Source organism: Muscardinus avellanarius (genome assembly GCF_963383645.1).
Source record: "Muscardinus avellanarius genome assembly, chromosome: 19".
NCBI classification, from domain to species: Eukaryota; Metazoa; Chordata; class Mammalia; order Rodentia; family Gliridae; genus Muscardinus; species Muscardinus avellanarius.
The window spans coordinates 42021288-42035115 of NC_137805.1; the positions used below are offsets into that span (position 1 = coordinate 42021288).

The 13828-nt window shown below is 41.1% G+C and overlaps 1 protein-coding gene across 1 annotated transcript in view; it reads right to left on the minus strand.

The window, feature by feature from the left end:
* The window catches only part of RPN2 (ribophorin II), a gene marked incomplete at both ends in the record, with an annotated part of 36026 nt that overhangs the window by 18319 nt on the left and 3879 nt on the right, over nucleotides 1-13828 (minus strand). Inside the window, 3 exons of the mRNA XM_080716818.1 lie at nucleotides 7211-7316; nucleotides 10224-10342; nucleotides 12657-12833. Coding sequence (XP_080572944.1) covers nucleotides 7211-7316; nucleotides 10224-10342; nucleotides 12657-12833 — 402 coding nt within the window. The remainder of the gene's footprint in view (nucleotides 1-7210; nucleotides 7317-10223; nucleotides 10343-12656; nucleotides 12834-13828) is intronic.

Genomic DNA, 13828 nt, shown 5'->3' on the forward strand with positions numbered 1-13828 from the left:
TAAGTTTCCAAGCCTGTCCTCAAGTTGAGATCCTCCTCCTCAGCCTCCTGAGTCACTGGGATTACAGGTGTGCCAGTGTGCCCAGGTCACTGAAACTTTTTTCCAAGCAGCAGCAGCAGCAGCAGCATGATCATTATTTTGGTGGTACTGAGGATTGAACACAGGGTCATTCTACCTCTGAGCTACACCCCTAGCCCTATTTTTTATTCTTTGAGACAGGGTGTCACTAAGTTGCAGAGGGCCTCACTAATTAGCTGAGGCTGGCAGTAAACCTGCAATCCTCCTGTCTCAGCCTTCCATGTACTGGGATTACAAGTGTGCACCACCACACCCTGCTCAAAGCCCTGTTTTAAAGAATTTGGTGTAGAGCTAGGCACGGTGGCACGCTCCTGTAATCCCAGTTATGGTAGGCAAAAGGATCACAAGTTTGAGGCTGCCCTGGCCAATTAGCAAGAACCTGTCCCAGAATAAAACATAACAGGGGATACAGCTGACTGGCAGCATGTGACTGGGCTCACCCCCAGCACCACATAGAGCTCAGTGTACGGGCCCATTGCTTAGCTGATGCTTCTTTCAAACCAACACTGTAGGGTTAGTTTTCCTAACGGGAGGGGACTTGTTTCTCCACTTTATATGTAGCTAAGACTGCTTCACATAGGATCAGGCTAGTCCTTTCTTTGCCTGTGCTGTGTGCTATATACATCTCAAAATTGTTTTAATGTCAGGAAATGCAGTCTTTCTGCTGGGAGTAATAATGCCCTGTTTAGCTTATTGCTGTCAAACATGATGGTGCATTAGGGGCGGTTAATGCTAATGAAAGCTTCCAAAACCCATGCTTCCCTGACAGTCATTCCAGTGTCGACGAGTGCTATCACACGCTGCCACACCAACAAGCACTAATGCACTCTGGCCAGTGGTGGAGCACATAGGACCACTGAGTCGCTCCGAGGAGTAAGTGTAAATGTTCCTGAGATCACAAAGTCGCCTATGTGGCAGTTAGGGCCTGCACACACGCACTCTCGCTCTCTAATGTGATGAAGAGGGAGATTTTCTTAGTGTTTACCCCATCACCAGGAAGGAAAAAAGCAGCAAATGGCTTCAAGAGGGTCTTATTATCATTGCATGAACAACAGCTATTAGACATTTCTGCTGTTTAGTACTTAATTTTCCTAACAACCACAGAAACACTTGGACAAACACCAGATTTGATGTTACAAAAAGCCAAGCTGTTACAGTAATCAAGACAGTGTGGTACTGGCATAAGGACAAAAATACAAACTAATGGGATAGAATTTTGAGTTGAGAAATTAACTCTCAACGTTTATAGTCAATTGAGTTCTGACAATAATGTGGAGACAATTCAGTGGGGAAAGAACAGTCTTTTAAAAAATGGAGCTAGGACAACTGGATAGACACCTGTAAAAGGAGGAGGTTGGATCCCTACCTTGTAACATACACAAACATTAATTCAAAACTATCACAAACCTAAGTGTAAAAGCTAAAAGTAAAAAATCTTGGATTAAAGCAATGGTTTCTTAAATATATCACCTAAAATACTAGCAACAAAACAAAGAAATAAAAAAATTTTGTCATCAAAAGTAAAACCTTGGCCAGGTATGGTGGCACATGCCTGTCATCCCAATACCTGGGAGGCTGAAACAAGAGGATTACAGGTCCGAAGTCAGTTTCCATATAAAGTTCGCGTCAACTTAGCAAGACTCTTTCCAAATAAAAAATTAAATAGGGCTGAGGGTGTACCTAGGAGATAGAATACCTTTAGGTTCAACTCCTAGTCTGTCTGTCTGTCTCACACACACACACACACACACACACACACACACACACACACACACACACACCCTTGCCAGAAGTGGTGGTACATGCTTGTAATCCTAGTACTCGGAAGGCTAAGACAGGATTGCAGGTTAGAAACTAGCCTCAGCAACTTAGTGAGGCCCTCTCCAATTTAGTGAGATCCTGTTTCAAAATAAGAACTAAAATTAGGCTGGGGGTGTAGCTCAGAGGTTAGAACATTCCTGGGTTCAATCTCCAGTACCATAAAATAAAAATTAAAAAAAGGCTGGAGGTATAGCTCAGAGTTAGAATGCCCCTAGGTTCAATCCTTAATAACACACACACACACACACACACACACACACACACACACACGATCTGATAAAACCATGCAATAAATACAATTATAGACAGGGTATAAAATACTATAGCAAAAAAAAAAAAAAAAAAAAAAAAACTAAACTTCAAAAGACTGAAGCCCTAAATCTAAGGAGAAAAAACACCACACATTGGAGGATCCTTTTATAACCTTGAGGAAGCACAAAATTTTTTAAAGATACAAAAAAATTAAGCTTCATTAAAACTAAGGTTTTGTGGGCTGGACATGGTTATGCATGCTTGTAAACCCAGCATTCGGGAGGTGGAGGCTGGAGGATGGTGGCTCACGAACAGTCTCAGCTACTTAGCGAGGCCCTCTGCAACTCAGTGACATTCTGTTTCAAAAATAAAAAAAATAAAAAAAAAAAATAGGGCTGTGGGTGTAGCTCACCAGTTCCACCCCCAGTACCACACACACAAAAAAAGTGTTTGTGTATAAAAGATGCTATGAAGTAACGCTAGAAGATACCTGATGCTTATACCTAAGTATCAATATCTAGAATGTGTATCACTTCTAAAAACCAATGATAAGAAGATAAAGAAACAAAGAAAACAAGCAAAAGATGCATGACAATTCACAGGAAAGAAAACCTAAATGGCCAATAAAAACAAGAACAAATGTTTTATTGCACTAGGAACCAAGAAAAAAGATTAAAATAACAAAGACGCCATTTTCCTATCAGATTTTTTAAACTAATGCCAAATATTGGTGAGAATATGAAGAAAGAGCAATCTGGCAATAACTAATGAGGCGACAAAGGGCTCGCAGAGAGGCCACGCAGGCGGGTAAGCGGGCCTGGAGATGAACTGGTGAACAGAAGGAGGCCTAGGAGCAACTGTGAGCAAGGGCCCTCGTGGAGCCGGCACTGCTTCCAGGGTGGGGAGGTGGAAGGAAGAGGCTGCAGGAAAGCAGAGCTTTTTATTTAACCTTCAAGGTTACAAGTAAGGCGTCCCAATGAAGAAAATGCACATTAAAAGAATCTGGACTTAAAGGTTCATGGTTCTGTAGTTTCTGTCCAAATTTTATGCTAGTGAATGGACTATGATCAGACATCTTATGCCCAAAAGGTCAGACATGAGACAGAGTGACTAGAATTCCAGAAAACATATTCCTTTCTGCCAAACTTTACCACAAACGCTTAATCTACCTATGTTAAATAGTGTCCTATTTTTGAAAAGGTCACACCTGCTAGCTGCTGACTCTTCATTAAAAGAAAGTGAGTGTTAAAGAAGCCAAGTTGATGAGCTCGCCAAGGCAAACTAGGATAACAGGAGCAATAAACCTCATTGTTATTATAAACAAATTATATATCACATATGATGTGTATATGTATAAATTATATGTTATTATAAACATAAGTTATATATTACAAACAATAAGTATATTTATTTTTACTTTTTGTGGTACTGGGGATAGAACCCAGGGGCATTTTACCTCCAAGCCACACTCCCAACCCTATTTTTAATTCTTTATTTTAAAATAGGGTCTCACTAAGTTGCAGAGGGCCTCACTAAGTAGCTGAGGCTAACCGCAAACCTGTGATCCTCCTGTCTCAGTATCCCAAGTGCTGGGATTACAAATGTGCGCCACCACGCCTGGCTAAGTATATTTATTATAATGATAAATATTTGCATACCACCGGGCATGGTGGTGCACGCTTGTAATCCCTGCCCTTGGGAGGCGGAGACAGGAGGATTGCGCAGGTTCGAAGCCAGCGCGCTGGCTTAAGAGACCCTGGTTCCAAAAATAAAATAGGTCTGGGAGTGTAGCCTGGAGGTAGAAGGGCTTCCAGGAACCCCAGTACCACCCAAAAAAAAGTAAATAAAAATATATAAATAGTTGTATAAAAAAATAAAAGAAAAAGGGTATTTTGCTCTTACCATCGAAGTCCAATAAATAAGAGTAGAAAGAACAAGAGAGAACAGCACTTTCTGACAAATGCCACAGTAATGCTATAGATAAGAACATCAGAATATTCGCAGTCTCAAAGTATCACTACTTACAACACATCGTTACAAAGCAGAACAACAGAAGCTTCCATTTAAAACCTAGCAAATATCACCTTGCCAAGTGATCAAAGTTAACATGGCCAGCAATTAAGCATATCAATGTCATACTTCTTCCCACCTCAACTTTTATATTATGCTAGTGATGAACCCAGGGTTTGTGCATGCTCAATAGGTGTTCTAAAACTGAATTATATGCCCAGCCCTCATCATATACTTCTTATTTATTGGTAATACTGGGACTTGAACTCAAGGCCATTCTACCTCTGAGCTATGTCTCAGCCCTCTTATTTTTTAATTTGAAAGAGTATCTCGCTAAATTGCTGAGGCTAGCCTCAAACCTGCGATCCTTCTGCCTGAGCCTCCCAAATACTGGAATTACAGGCATGTGCCACCATGTCCCTCATATACTTCTTAATGTGATGCACTGAGGAGGACAGAAAATCACTTTGGGAGTATTTTTGCTAAAGTATAACCTCAATTTAATCATGAGGAAATATGAGGCAAACTGCGATGGAAAGAAATTCTATAAAGTAACTGGCTAGCCCTCTTCAGAAGCGTCAAATTCATAAAAACAAAGAGATGTTATATTAGAGGAAACTCAAGGGACAGGACAACAAAAGGAACGTGAGCCTAGGTCGCCTCACGCACTAGGGAAGGGGCGCTAGAAAGACACAAGTGGCAAACCTGTGTTAGCCTCTGTAGACTAGTTAATAGTATTATATCAATATAATTCCCTGGCACTAATTCTATTATAGTTATATAAGATGTTAACATTTGGAGAAACTGGGTAAAGTATATATAGGAATTCTACTTACTATATTTGCAAATTTTATAAAGATTAATTTTTTCAAAATGAAAACAAAATTAAAAGACATCTGAAAAACAAAGGAGATAGTCATCGCAAATAGCACACATTTAATATTTCTGGAAAAGTACTGTACCACTCCAAGCAAAAAAACCACAATGATGCAGACAAGTAGGTGCTGCAGAAAAAGTAGCTGAAACATTGAGAGATGACAGCTGAAAGTGGTGGAAGAGAAAGGAGAAAATAGCATTACAAAAAGGTCAAGCCAGGTGTGGCGGCGCATTCCTATAATCCCAGTACCCGGCAGGCTGAGATAGGAGGATCACAAGTTCAAAGTCAACCTCAGAATTCAGAGAACTATAGCAACATATGCATACCTATGTTCACAGCAGCACAATTCGTAATAGCCAAAATATGGAACCAACCCAGGTCCCCATCAACAGATGAATGGATTGCAGAACTCTGGGAAATACACACAATGGAATTCTACTCAGCAATAAAGAAGAACAAAATCATAACATTTGCAAGAAGATGGAAAGTCCTGGAGAGCATTATGTTAAGTGAGACCAGCCAAGCACAGAAGGAGAAGGTACATATGTTTCCTCTAATATGCCCAAACTAGGGAACCTAGAGGATACCAGTGGGACCCCAGATAATGGAGGGGAAATACCAGCAAAGCCTGAGTGGATAGAGGAGCAGGAAGGTTGAACTTGATTAATGAGGGTCCACATCCGAATATGTGTAAAATTATGAATATGGCATGGTTACCCGGGACAATTATTGTTGGGAGGGGGGAAGGGAAAACAGGGGCAGGAGGGGAGAGAGGGCACCAAGTATAGTTTAAATGTATACCATTTATGTTCAATAAAAAAATTTAAAAAAAAAAAAAGTCAACCTCAGCAACTTGGTCAGGCTCTCAACAATTTAGCAAGACCTTGTTTCCAAATAAAAATAAAAAAGGACTGTTGGGTTAGATCAGAGGTAGAATGACCCTGAGTTCAATCCCTAGCACTGCCAAAATAAATAAATAAGTAAATAGGCAGGCCAGAACCAGTGGGAGCACAACTGAAGCCCAGCTACTTGGGAGGTTGAGGCAGGAGAACTGCTTGAGCTTTGAGGCCAGCCTGGGCAACACAGGAAGATCCAATCTCAATAAGCAAACAAACAGGCAACTGCTAGGAATGCATGCACACAGCCCTGCAGCCTCTAAGGCTGGCTCTATATTCACCAGGGCACACTAAACTGGTATTGTACAGGAGATGTACCCACCATCACTGGAATGACCCTGGACACATTATCCCTTTAACCATCATCTATGAAATGAAGACAACTCCACCCACCTGAGGGTTGTTGCTAGAGTGAAAAAATGCAAGAAAGAACACACAGGACTGTGCTCCTCACCTAGAGGGATTTAGCAAAGCATTCCGATGACCTCAGAGGAAGAGAGTGTTCAACCATACTCCAGACTTAAGTATGAAAATCTGTAATTCATCTTCAATAAACTTATATCTACAAATGTTAAAACGAAAGCCACGGTGTCTGTAGGCGTAAACTTCCATTAGCTGGGAAAAACACCATTGCAAAATATCTCCTTCCCACAGAGCATCAGATAATTGAGACTTAGTTTTCTGTCCTTAAAGCTACTTGGGTATTCTTCCCAACTGGAGTTAGCTAAACGTCTGCAACACAATGCATTATGGAAGATTATTGGTTTTCTTCGGTGCTTTCCCCAGAGCACCTCATTACAGTGTATATACACGTCACATGATGCTTTTCACCACCTAATTGACATCTAGCGCTTTTCTAAACCTACCAAACCTACCACACAACACATTTTAAGGCTACTTATGTCTCAGCAGAATTGTGAGTGACTTTTATTTTTCTATTTCCTAAATTTCATGTAAGACACTCATGCCAGGGTAGGTCAGTAAGACATGTGTGAGGCCCTAGATTCAACCCCCAGCACCAAAAAGAAAAGAAAAAAGACAGTAACATAAACTTGCAATAGAAAACTAATGACTAGCAAAAGAAAACGTTCTCTGATCAGGTTCTTGATTTACTACCTTGGACGACACTGTCAAACAGCACAGTGCAAACCTCTCTCTTCACATGGTCACGCTAAGCAAGATCAGAGAAGCCAATGCACTAGATGATGAGTGCTGTGCATCTCAGTCAATTCTCTGGCTATGAGACATGGCAATGGGTGAGGAAACAAGCACCTACCTCTACAGTGTTGGCAATGTAACGGCTGTCACCTTCCACTTTGACAGAAAAGTCATAATAACCACTGGAAAACTTGACATTCGCGAAGTTTAGTTCAAAACTCTCCCTGTTAGAAAAGACATCGGGGTTAGCAAGAAGTCACACAGGAGCAGGGCGTGGTGGCGCACACTTGTAATCCCAGTACTTGGGAGGCTGAGACAGGAGGAATACAGATTCAAAGCCAGCCCCAGCAGCTTAGTAAGGCCCTCAGCAACTTAGATCTTGTTTCCAAATCAAAATATATATATAAAAAAAAGTCACATAGGAGAGTCATGAATGTAACAGAGGATCTACACATCTCCTACACCACACTTCAACTTTTCACCTTCCCACCCGTCACGAGCAAGCTCCTGCTCACGTGGGTTGTAGCGTGCGCACAAACAGCAGCACCGTCCACGATCATCTCCTCACCTCGATTTCAGCTTTGTTTCTTCTCAGTTTCTAGACTAAATTTTCAGTTTTCCTTTTTTTCTTCTAACCTTTAGACTTCTACCTCCCTCTGGTAGCTTCCTACAATTTAATGCAAAACAGCTAAAACTATAGCATGCTCCTAATTACATTTTGTTTATTTTTCACTGCTGAGGATGGAGCCCAGGGCCTTGAGCACTGAAAGGCAAGTACTATACCACTAAGCTGTACCACTAAGCTGTACCACTCCACCTCCAGTTACTTTTTTTTTTTTATGGTACTGGGGATGGAACAGGGTCATTCTACTTCCAAGCTACACTCCTAGCCCAATTTTATTCTTTCTTTACATTTTGAAACAGGGTCTCACTAAGTTGCAGAGGGCCTCACTAAGTTGCTGAGTCTGTCCTCAAGCCTGCAATCCTCCTTCCTCAGCCTCCAAATACTGAGATTAAAAGAGTATGCCACCACACTCGGCCCCCCAAATACATTTAACAAAGAAACCCACAGAAGAAAATAATTTAAAATGTTCAAAGGCATTGGTGTAAGGTAATATAACTGTGAATCATTTTTGGGTAACATTTTCCTGTTTTGTGAATTTCCCCCAAAGGATGTATATCTCACTTTCTATAAAAAGAATATAATTTTTATTTCATTTTATTAAAAAAATTTTTTGTGCTGGGCATAGTGGCACATGCTTGTAATCCCTGCGCTTGGGAGGCAGAGACAGGAGGATCGCGCAGGTCCGAAGCCAGCCTCGCTGGCTTAAGAGAACCTGTTTCCAAATAAAAATATAAAATAGGTCTGGGAGTATAGCCCAGAGGTAGAAGGGTTTCCAGGAACTCCAGTACTACCAAAAAAATAAAAATATAAAAAAAATTCTTTGTGGTACCAGGGATGGAACATTCTACCTCTGAGCCACAACCTCAGCCCTATTTTTTTATTCTTTATTTTGAAGCAAGGCCTCAATAAGTAGCTGAAGCTGGCTGCCAACCGGCGATCCTCCTGTCTAAACCTCCCAAGTTCTGAAATTACAAACATTTGCCACCACAGCTGGCTTTAATTTTTATTTTAAAGAGAAAAAAAAGTGAGACGCAATAGCACACACCTGTAATCCTAGTAGTGAAGAGAACGAGACACAAGAAGGGCCATAGGTTTGAGGGTAACCTCAGCATTTAGCAAGACCTTCAGCAACTTAGGGAGGCCCTGTTCTTTCTTTCTTTCCTTTCTTTCTCTTTCTCTTCTCCTCTCTCGCTCGCTCGCAGTACTGCGGATTAGACCCACAGCCATTGTACCTCAGAGCTATACCCAAAGCCCATCCCCTTTTTGGGTTTTGAAGAAGGATCTTGCAAGGTTGCTGAGAGTCTGGCTAAGTTGCTAAGACTGTCCTCCAATGTGCAATCTTCTCCTCTGCCTCCCAAGGACTGGGATTACAGGCACGTATCACCACGCCTGGCTGAGATCCTATTTTGAAAAAAAAATTAAAAAAAAAAAAATATATATATAGGGCTAAGGCATAGCCTGAAGGTAGAATGCCCCTGGATTCAATCCCAAAAAGAAGAAGGAAAAAAAATATTATAGAATACTTAATTCTCTGGGGAAATAAATGTTCATGACACATTGTTACAGAGAAAGCATAATTCTAATTCAATCTTAAAAATGTATTTATATGCATAGAAAAAAGATTGACAAAAAGATTGTAAAATGTTAGCAGTAGTTATCCCTGGGTGGTACAATTATGGGTGATTCATATATATCTTTTTTGTGCTATTCTGATTTTTTCTTATTATGAATGTAGTACTCATGCATAAGAGAAAAATATATTAAATTTTAAAGTAGCCATTCATATCACAAGACAGAATCAACCAGAAATACACAGAGTAAAATCAAAATTATTTATTTTTATGTATTTATTTTTTTGTGTGGTACTTGGGATGGAACCCAGGGGCTTTCTACCTCCGGCCTATACTCCCAGACCTATTTTTTCTTTTTCCCCCAGTACTGGGGATGGAACCCAAAGGCATTGTACCTCTGAACTACACCCTCAGCTACTATTTTTTAGTCTTTTTTTTGGAGCCTCACTATGTAGTTGAGACTGGCTTCGAACCTATATGATCTTCCTGTCTCAGCCTCCCAACTACTGGGATTATAGGCATGCACCACCATGTCCGGCAAACCAAAATCCTTTTAGTTTTAAAAATCCTTTTCTAGAGCCAGGAATGGTGGTGCACGCTTGTAATCCTGGTACTTGGGAGGCTAAGACAGAAGGATCAAAGGTTCTCGGCCAGCTTCAGCTAGGCCTTCCACAACTTAGACCCTGTTTCAAAATAAAGAATAAAAAAATAGGCTGGAAGTGTAGCTCAGAGGTAGAATGCCCCTGGTTTCCATCCCCAGTACTGCAAAAATCACAAACAAAAAACAAAAAACCCTCCTTTTCTTAAACTGAACTATAGGGTTTTATTGAATTTTGGCAAATTTGGTTTTATGATCTTGGTAATACACTGGCTGCAGGCTAACTTTTCAAAACAAAGTTTGGTGCCTAGCAAGAACACTTAATGCATCGACTCACCCCACAGGGGAGAAGGGCGTCCTCTGGAGCACGGTGGCTCTGGAGGCGACAGACTTCGCATGCTCTAGTTTAACAGTGGCCTGAGTCAGGGGCTGGGACAGGACGTTGGTGACTTGCAACTAGAGACAAAAGACAGACGAACAAATCAATAGCAGTGGAGGTTTAGGGGTAGAGACTTCATTGCTAGGGTGCTTTATCTATAGGAAGAAGACTCGGCAGAACCAGCGTCCACTTTAGGAATCTCCCTTGACCTCTGCTCTGCTGCCCACCAGAGATCCAACAAGAAAAGCACGATTCAATCAGGAGCAGGAGAGTACTGAATGCGAGAGCTGGAGAGGACCCTAAAGACAATCTTGCCCAACAGTTTTAGAGCGCAAGACAGAAAATGACTAGTACCAAATTAGTTCCTTTTTTCTGATCCCCTGTTCTATTCATTCTACTACAGTATCTATCTATAAAATATAATTATATGTAAGTAATATATACTTTTCCCACTTTGTTCTCTCAGCCTTCTCTCCAGAGTATTTATATTAATCAGGTTATTTCTCATCATACTCTATAAGGGAACATAAGTTATATGCAGAGACAGGATGGGCAATTTTGAAGTACAGGCCACTTCCTCAGGAAAATGTGTGCAAGGGCCACAAAAGAACTTTTGGGATATATGGTACTGTCGTCCAGGGAAGAACTCCAATATTAGACATAAACAAAATGCTAATTTCTATGAAGATCTTATTTTACCATTGGCTTCCAAACAATATTAACAAAATGCTTCATTTGAGGTGAAATTTCTAGGCATATTCAAGATTTGTGCATTTTCTCTGCTTAAAAAACAAAATTTAAAAACACAAAAGAAAAGTCTATGCTCACTGCTGAGTGTGAGGGAGTGCTGCGCTATGAAGAGGAAAAAAGATTCTTGATCATCAGCACCAGGGAAGAAGAGATCTAGTTATTTTAACTATAAGCACAAGAATTACTTGAGAATTTAAAACAGCTGTGTTAAAACAATGTATTTGGAAAATAGAAAATTCTGGCACTGGGACATATACTTTAGAAGCATCTGGCAAGGCGTGCTGATGCATGTTCGTAATCCTAGTACTTAGAAGGTGGATTATAGGTTTGAGGCCAGCCTTAGCAATTTAGCAAAGCCCTCAACAACTTAGAGGGAACCTGTTTAAAAATAAAATAGAGCCGGGCGTGGTGGCGCACACTTGTAATCCCCGCGCTTAGGAGGCAGAGACAGGAGGATCGCGCAGGTTCAAAGCCAGCCGCGCTGGCTTAAGAGACCCTGTTTCTAAATTAAGAAAAATACAAAAATAGGTCTGGGAGTGTAGCCCGGAGGTAGAAGGGCTTCCAAGAACTCCAGTACCACCAAAAAAATAATAATAATTTAAAAAATGAAATATAAAAAAATAGAAGCCGGGTGTAGTGGCACATGCTTGCAATCCCAGCATTCGGGAGGGTGAGGCAGGAGGACTGCAGTTTACAGCCAGCCTCAGCTACTTAGTGAGGCCCTCTGCAACTAGGTGAAACCCTATTTCAAAATAAAAGGTAACTAATAGGACTGCGGGGTATCAATCAGAGGTAGAATGCCCCTGGGGTTCCATCCCCAGTACTACAAAATGAATAAATGAATGAATAAAATAGGGGGAGATGTAGCTTAAAAGTAAGTCACTGGATTCAATCCCCAGTATGGGGAAGAAGAAGAAGAAGAAGAAAAGAAAACATCTGGAGTTAAGGACCTAGAAATAAGCTGGGGGCAGTGGCACAGTGCATTTAGGAGACCCAAATAGGATGACTGCAGATTCACGGCCAGCCTCAGCTACTTAGAAACCCTCAACAACTAGACCCTGTTGTTAAAAAAAAAAAAAAAAAAAAAAAAAGCATACAAAATAGGGCTGGGGGTGTAGCTCAGAGGTAGAATGCCCAGTACCCCCCCACACACACACACACACAAATTTAAAAAAGGACCTAGAATACAATTTCCTTGCATTTAATTTATTGACAGCCTTTACTATTAAAAAGACTTTTTTGAGCTGGGCGTGGTGGCGCATGCTTAAAATCCCCACGCTTGGGAGGCCGAAACAGGAAGATTGAAGCCAGCAAGGCTGGCTTAAGAGACCCTGTTTCCAAATAAAAATATAAAAAATAGGTCTGGGAGTGTAGCCTGGAGGTAGAAGGGTTTCATAGGAACCCCAGTACCACAAAAAAAAAAAAAAAAGATTATTTTGGGCAGATTTGCAAGGGTCTGTGACGAGTTCCCCAGTGGTCATGTTCCCATCTCTATGATAAGCAGAATAGGCCTTGCTTGCCTGACATTTCATGAATCCTCATGAGGGATCCAGCTGGCTGTAAAACATAACCTGCAGATTTCTGGGAGCCTTGCCCTAGGAGTGGCATCAGAGTGGCATATCTTGGGCATGGAGGTCATACCCGCAGGAGAGCCTGTTCGTGAGTGTCGGAAGCAGAGCCCTCAGGCACAACCACAACTGGCACATGGTAGCGATTTTGGGAGAGCGCAGCAGCAGCGGAAGCCACACTGAAGGCTTCTGACAGCGACTCAAAGTTCTTCTTGCTGAAGATGGTGTTCATCAGCTGGATGACCTGATCCTGAAGGAAAAGGGGAAGGCAGATCAGACCTCCTCTGCCGGAAGTGGAAAGCCCCACATGCTCCCCACCAGATTCCAGTCATTCACGAGTCACGTGTTCACATGAAACGCTTCTAGCCAAACTGCAGGAGGAGGAAAACATATATGCTCCACTTAACACTTCAAAGTGAACTTGATTGCTTCATTCTATCTTTTATTAGAAACTGAAACGCATGCATTTATTTGTCCGCCCTTTAATGAATACTTACTATAGAAATGTGAAGTACTTCCAGATGACTGAGATATGCAGGGTATAAATTCATCTGACAGTAAGTGTTTGTTAAATGCCAGCAGGGGCCAGGAATCAGGATGCTTTCCATCCTGAATGACTGGCATCATCAATGCTTTTCAAATGAGGAAACTGAGGCTAAAGCAGGTTAAGTAACTGTGACAAGCTGGGAAGGCAAGAAGGGAGGGAGGGAGGAAAGGAAGAAGGGAGGAAGGAAGGAAGGAAGGAAGATAGCAACACCAAAACCCAAATGCAGATTTGTCTCCAATGTCCTGCCACAAGAAAATCTGTACTTTCTTAGTTTCCATAACCCTTCCAGCTAAACTACCTTCTCTCTGAACCCAACTCTAAAGTAGAAAATTGTTAAGTTTGTATTTGTAAGACCAAACTTTATAGCCAAAATGTACAATAGAAAGAAACGAAAATAACTCTCCATTAGGAACTAATGGGCTGCTTAGAGGAAGGACTAAAAGCAGCTTTAAAACAAGTGTAACCTAAAAGCATTATTACAGTTCTGGAGGTTGTTTGCTTAGGAGGAAACATTTTCCACTTCAATCAGTTTTGTTTTTTAAAATATCCCATCTAACAAAAGAGCTCCCTTGTTCCTGACAGTGTTATTCACAGTTGACATGAAATAATTTTCTTTAATTGTACCAATTACATTTTTCCATCACTATGCTGTTGACATGTTAAAACGAGTGACTATTCACTAGAATTGCTGTATCAAA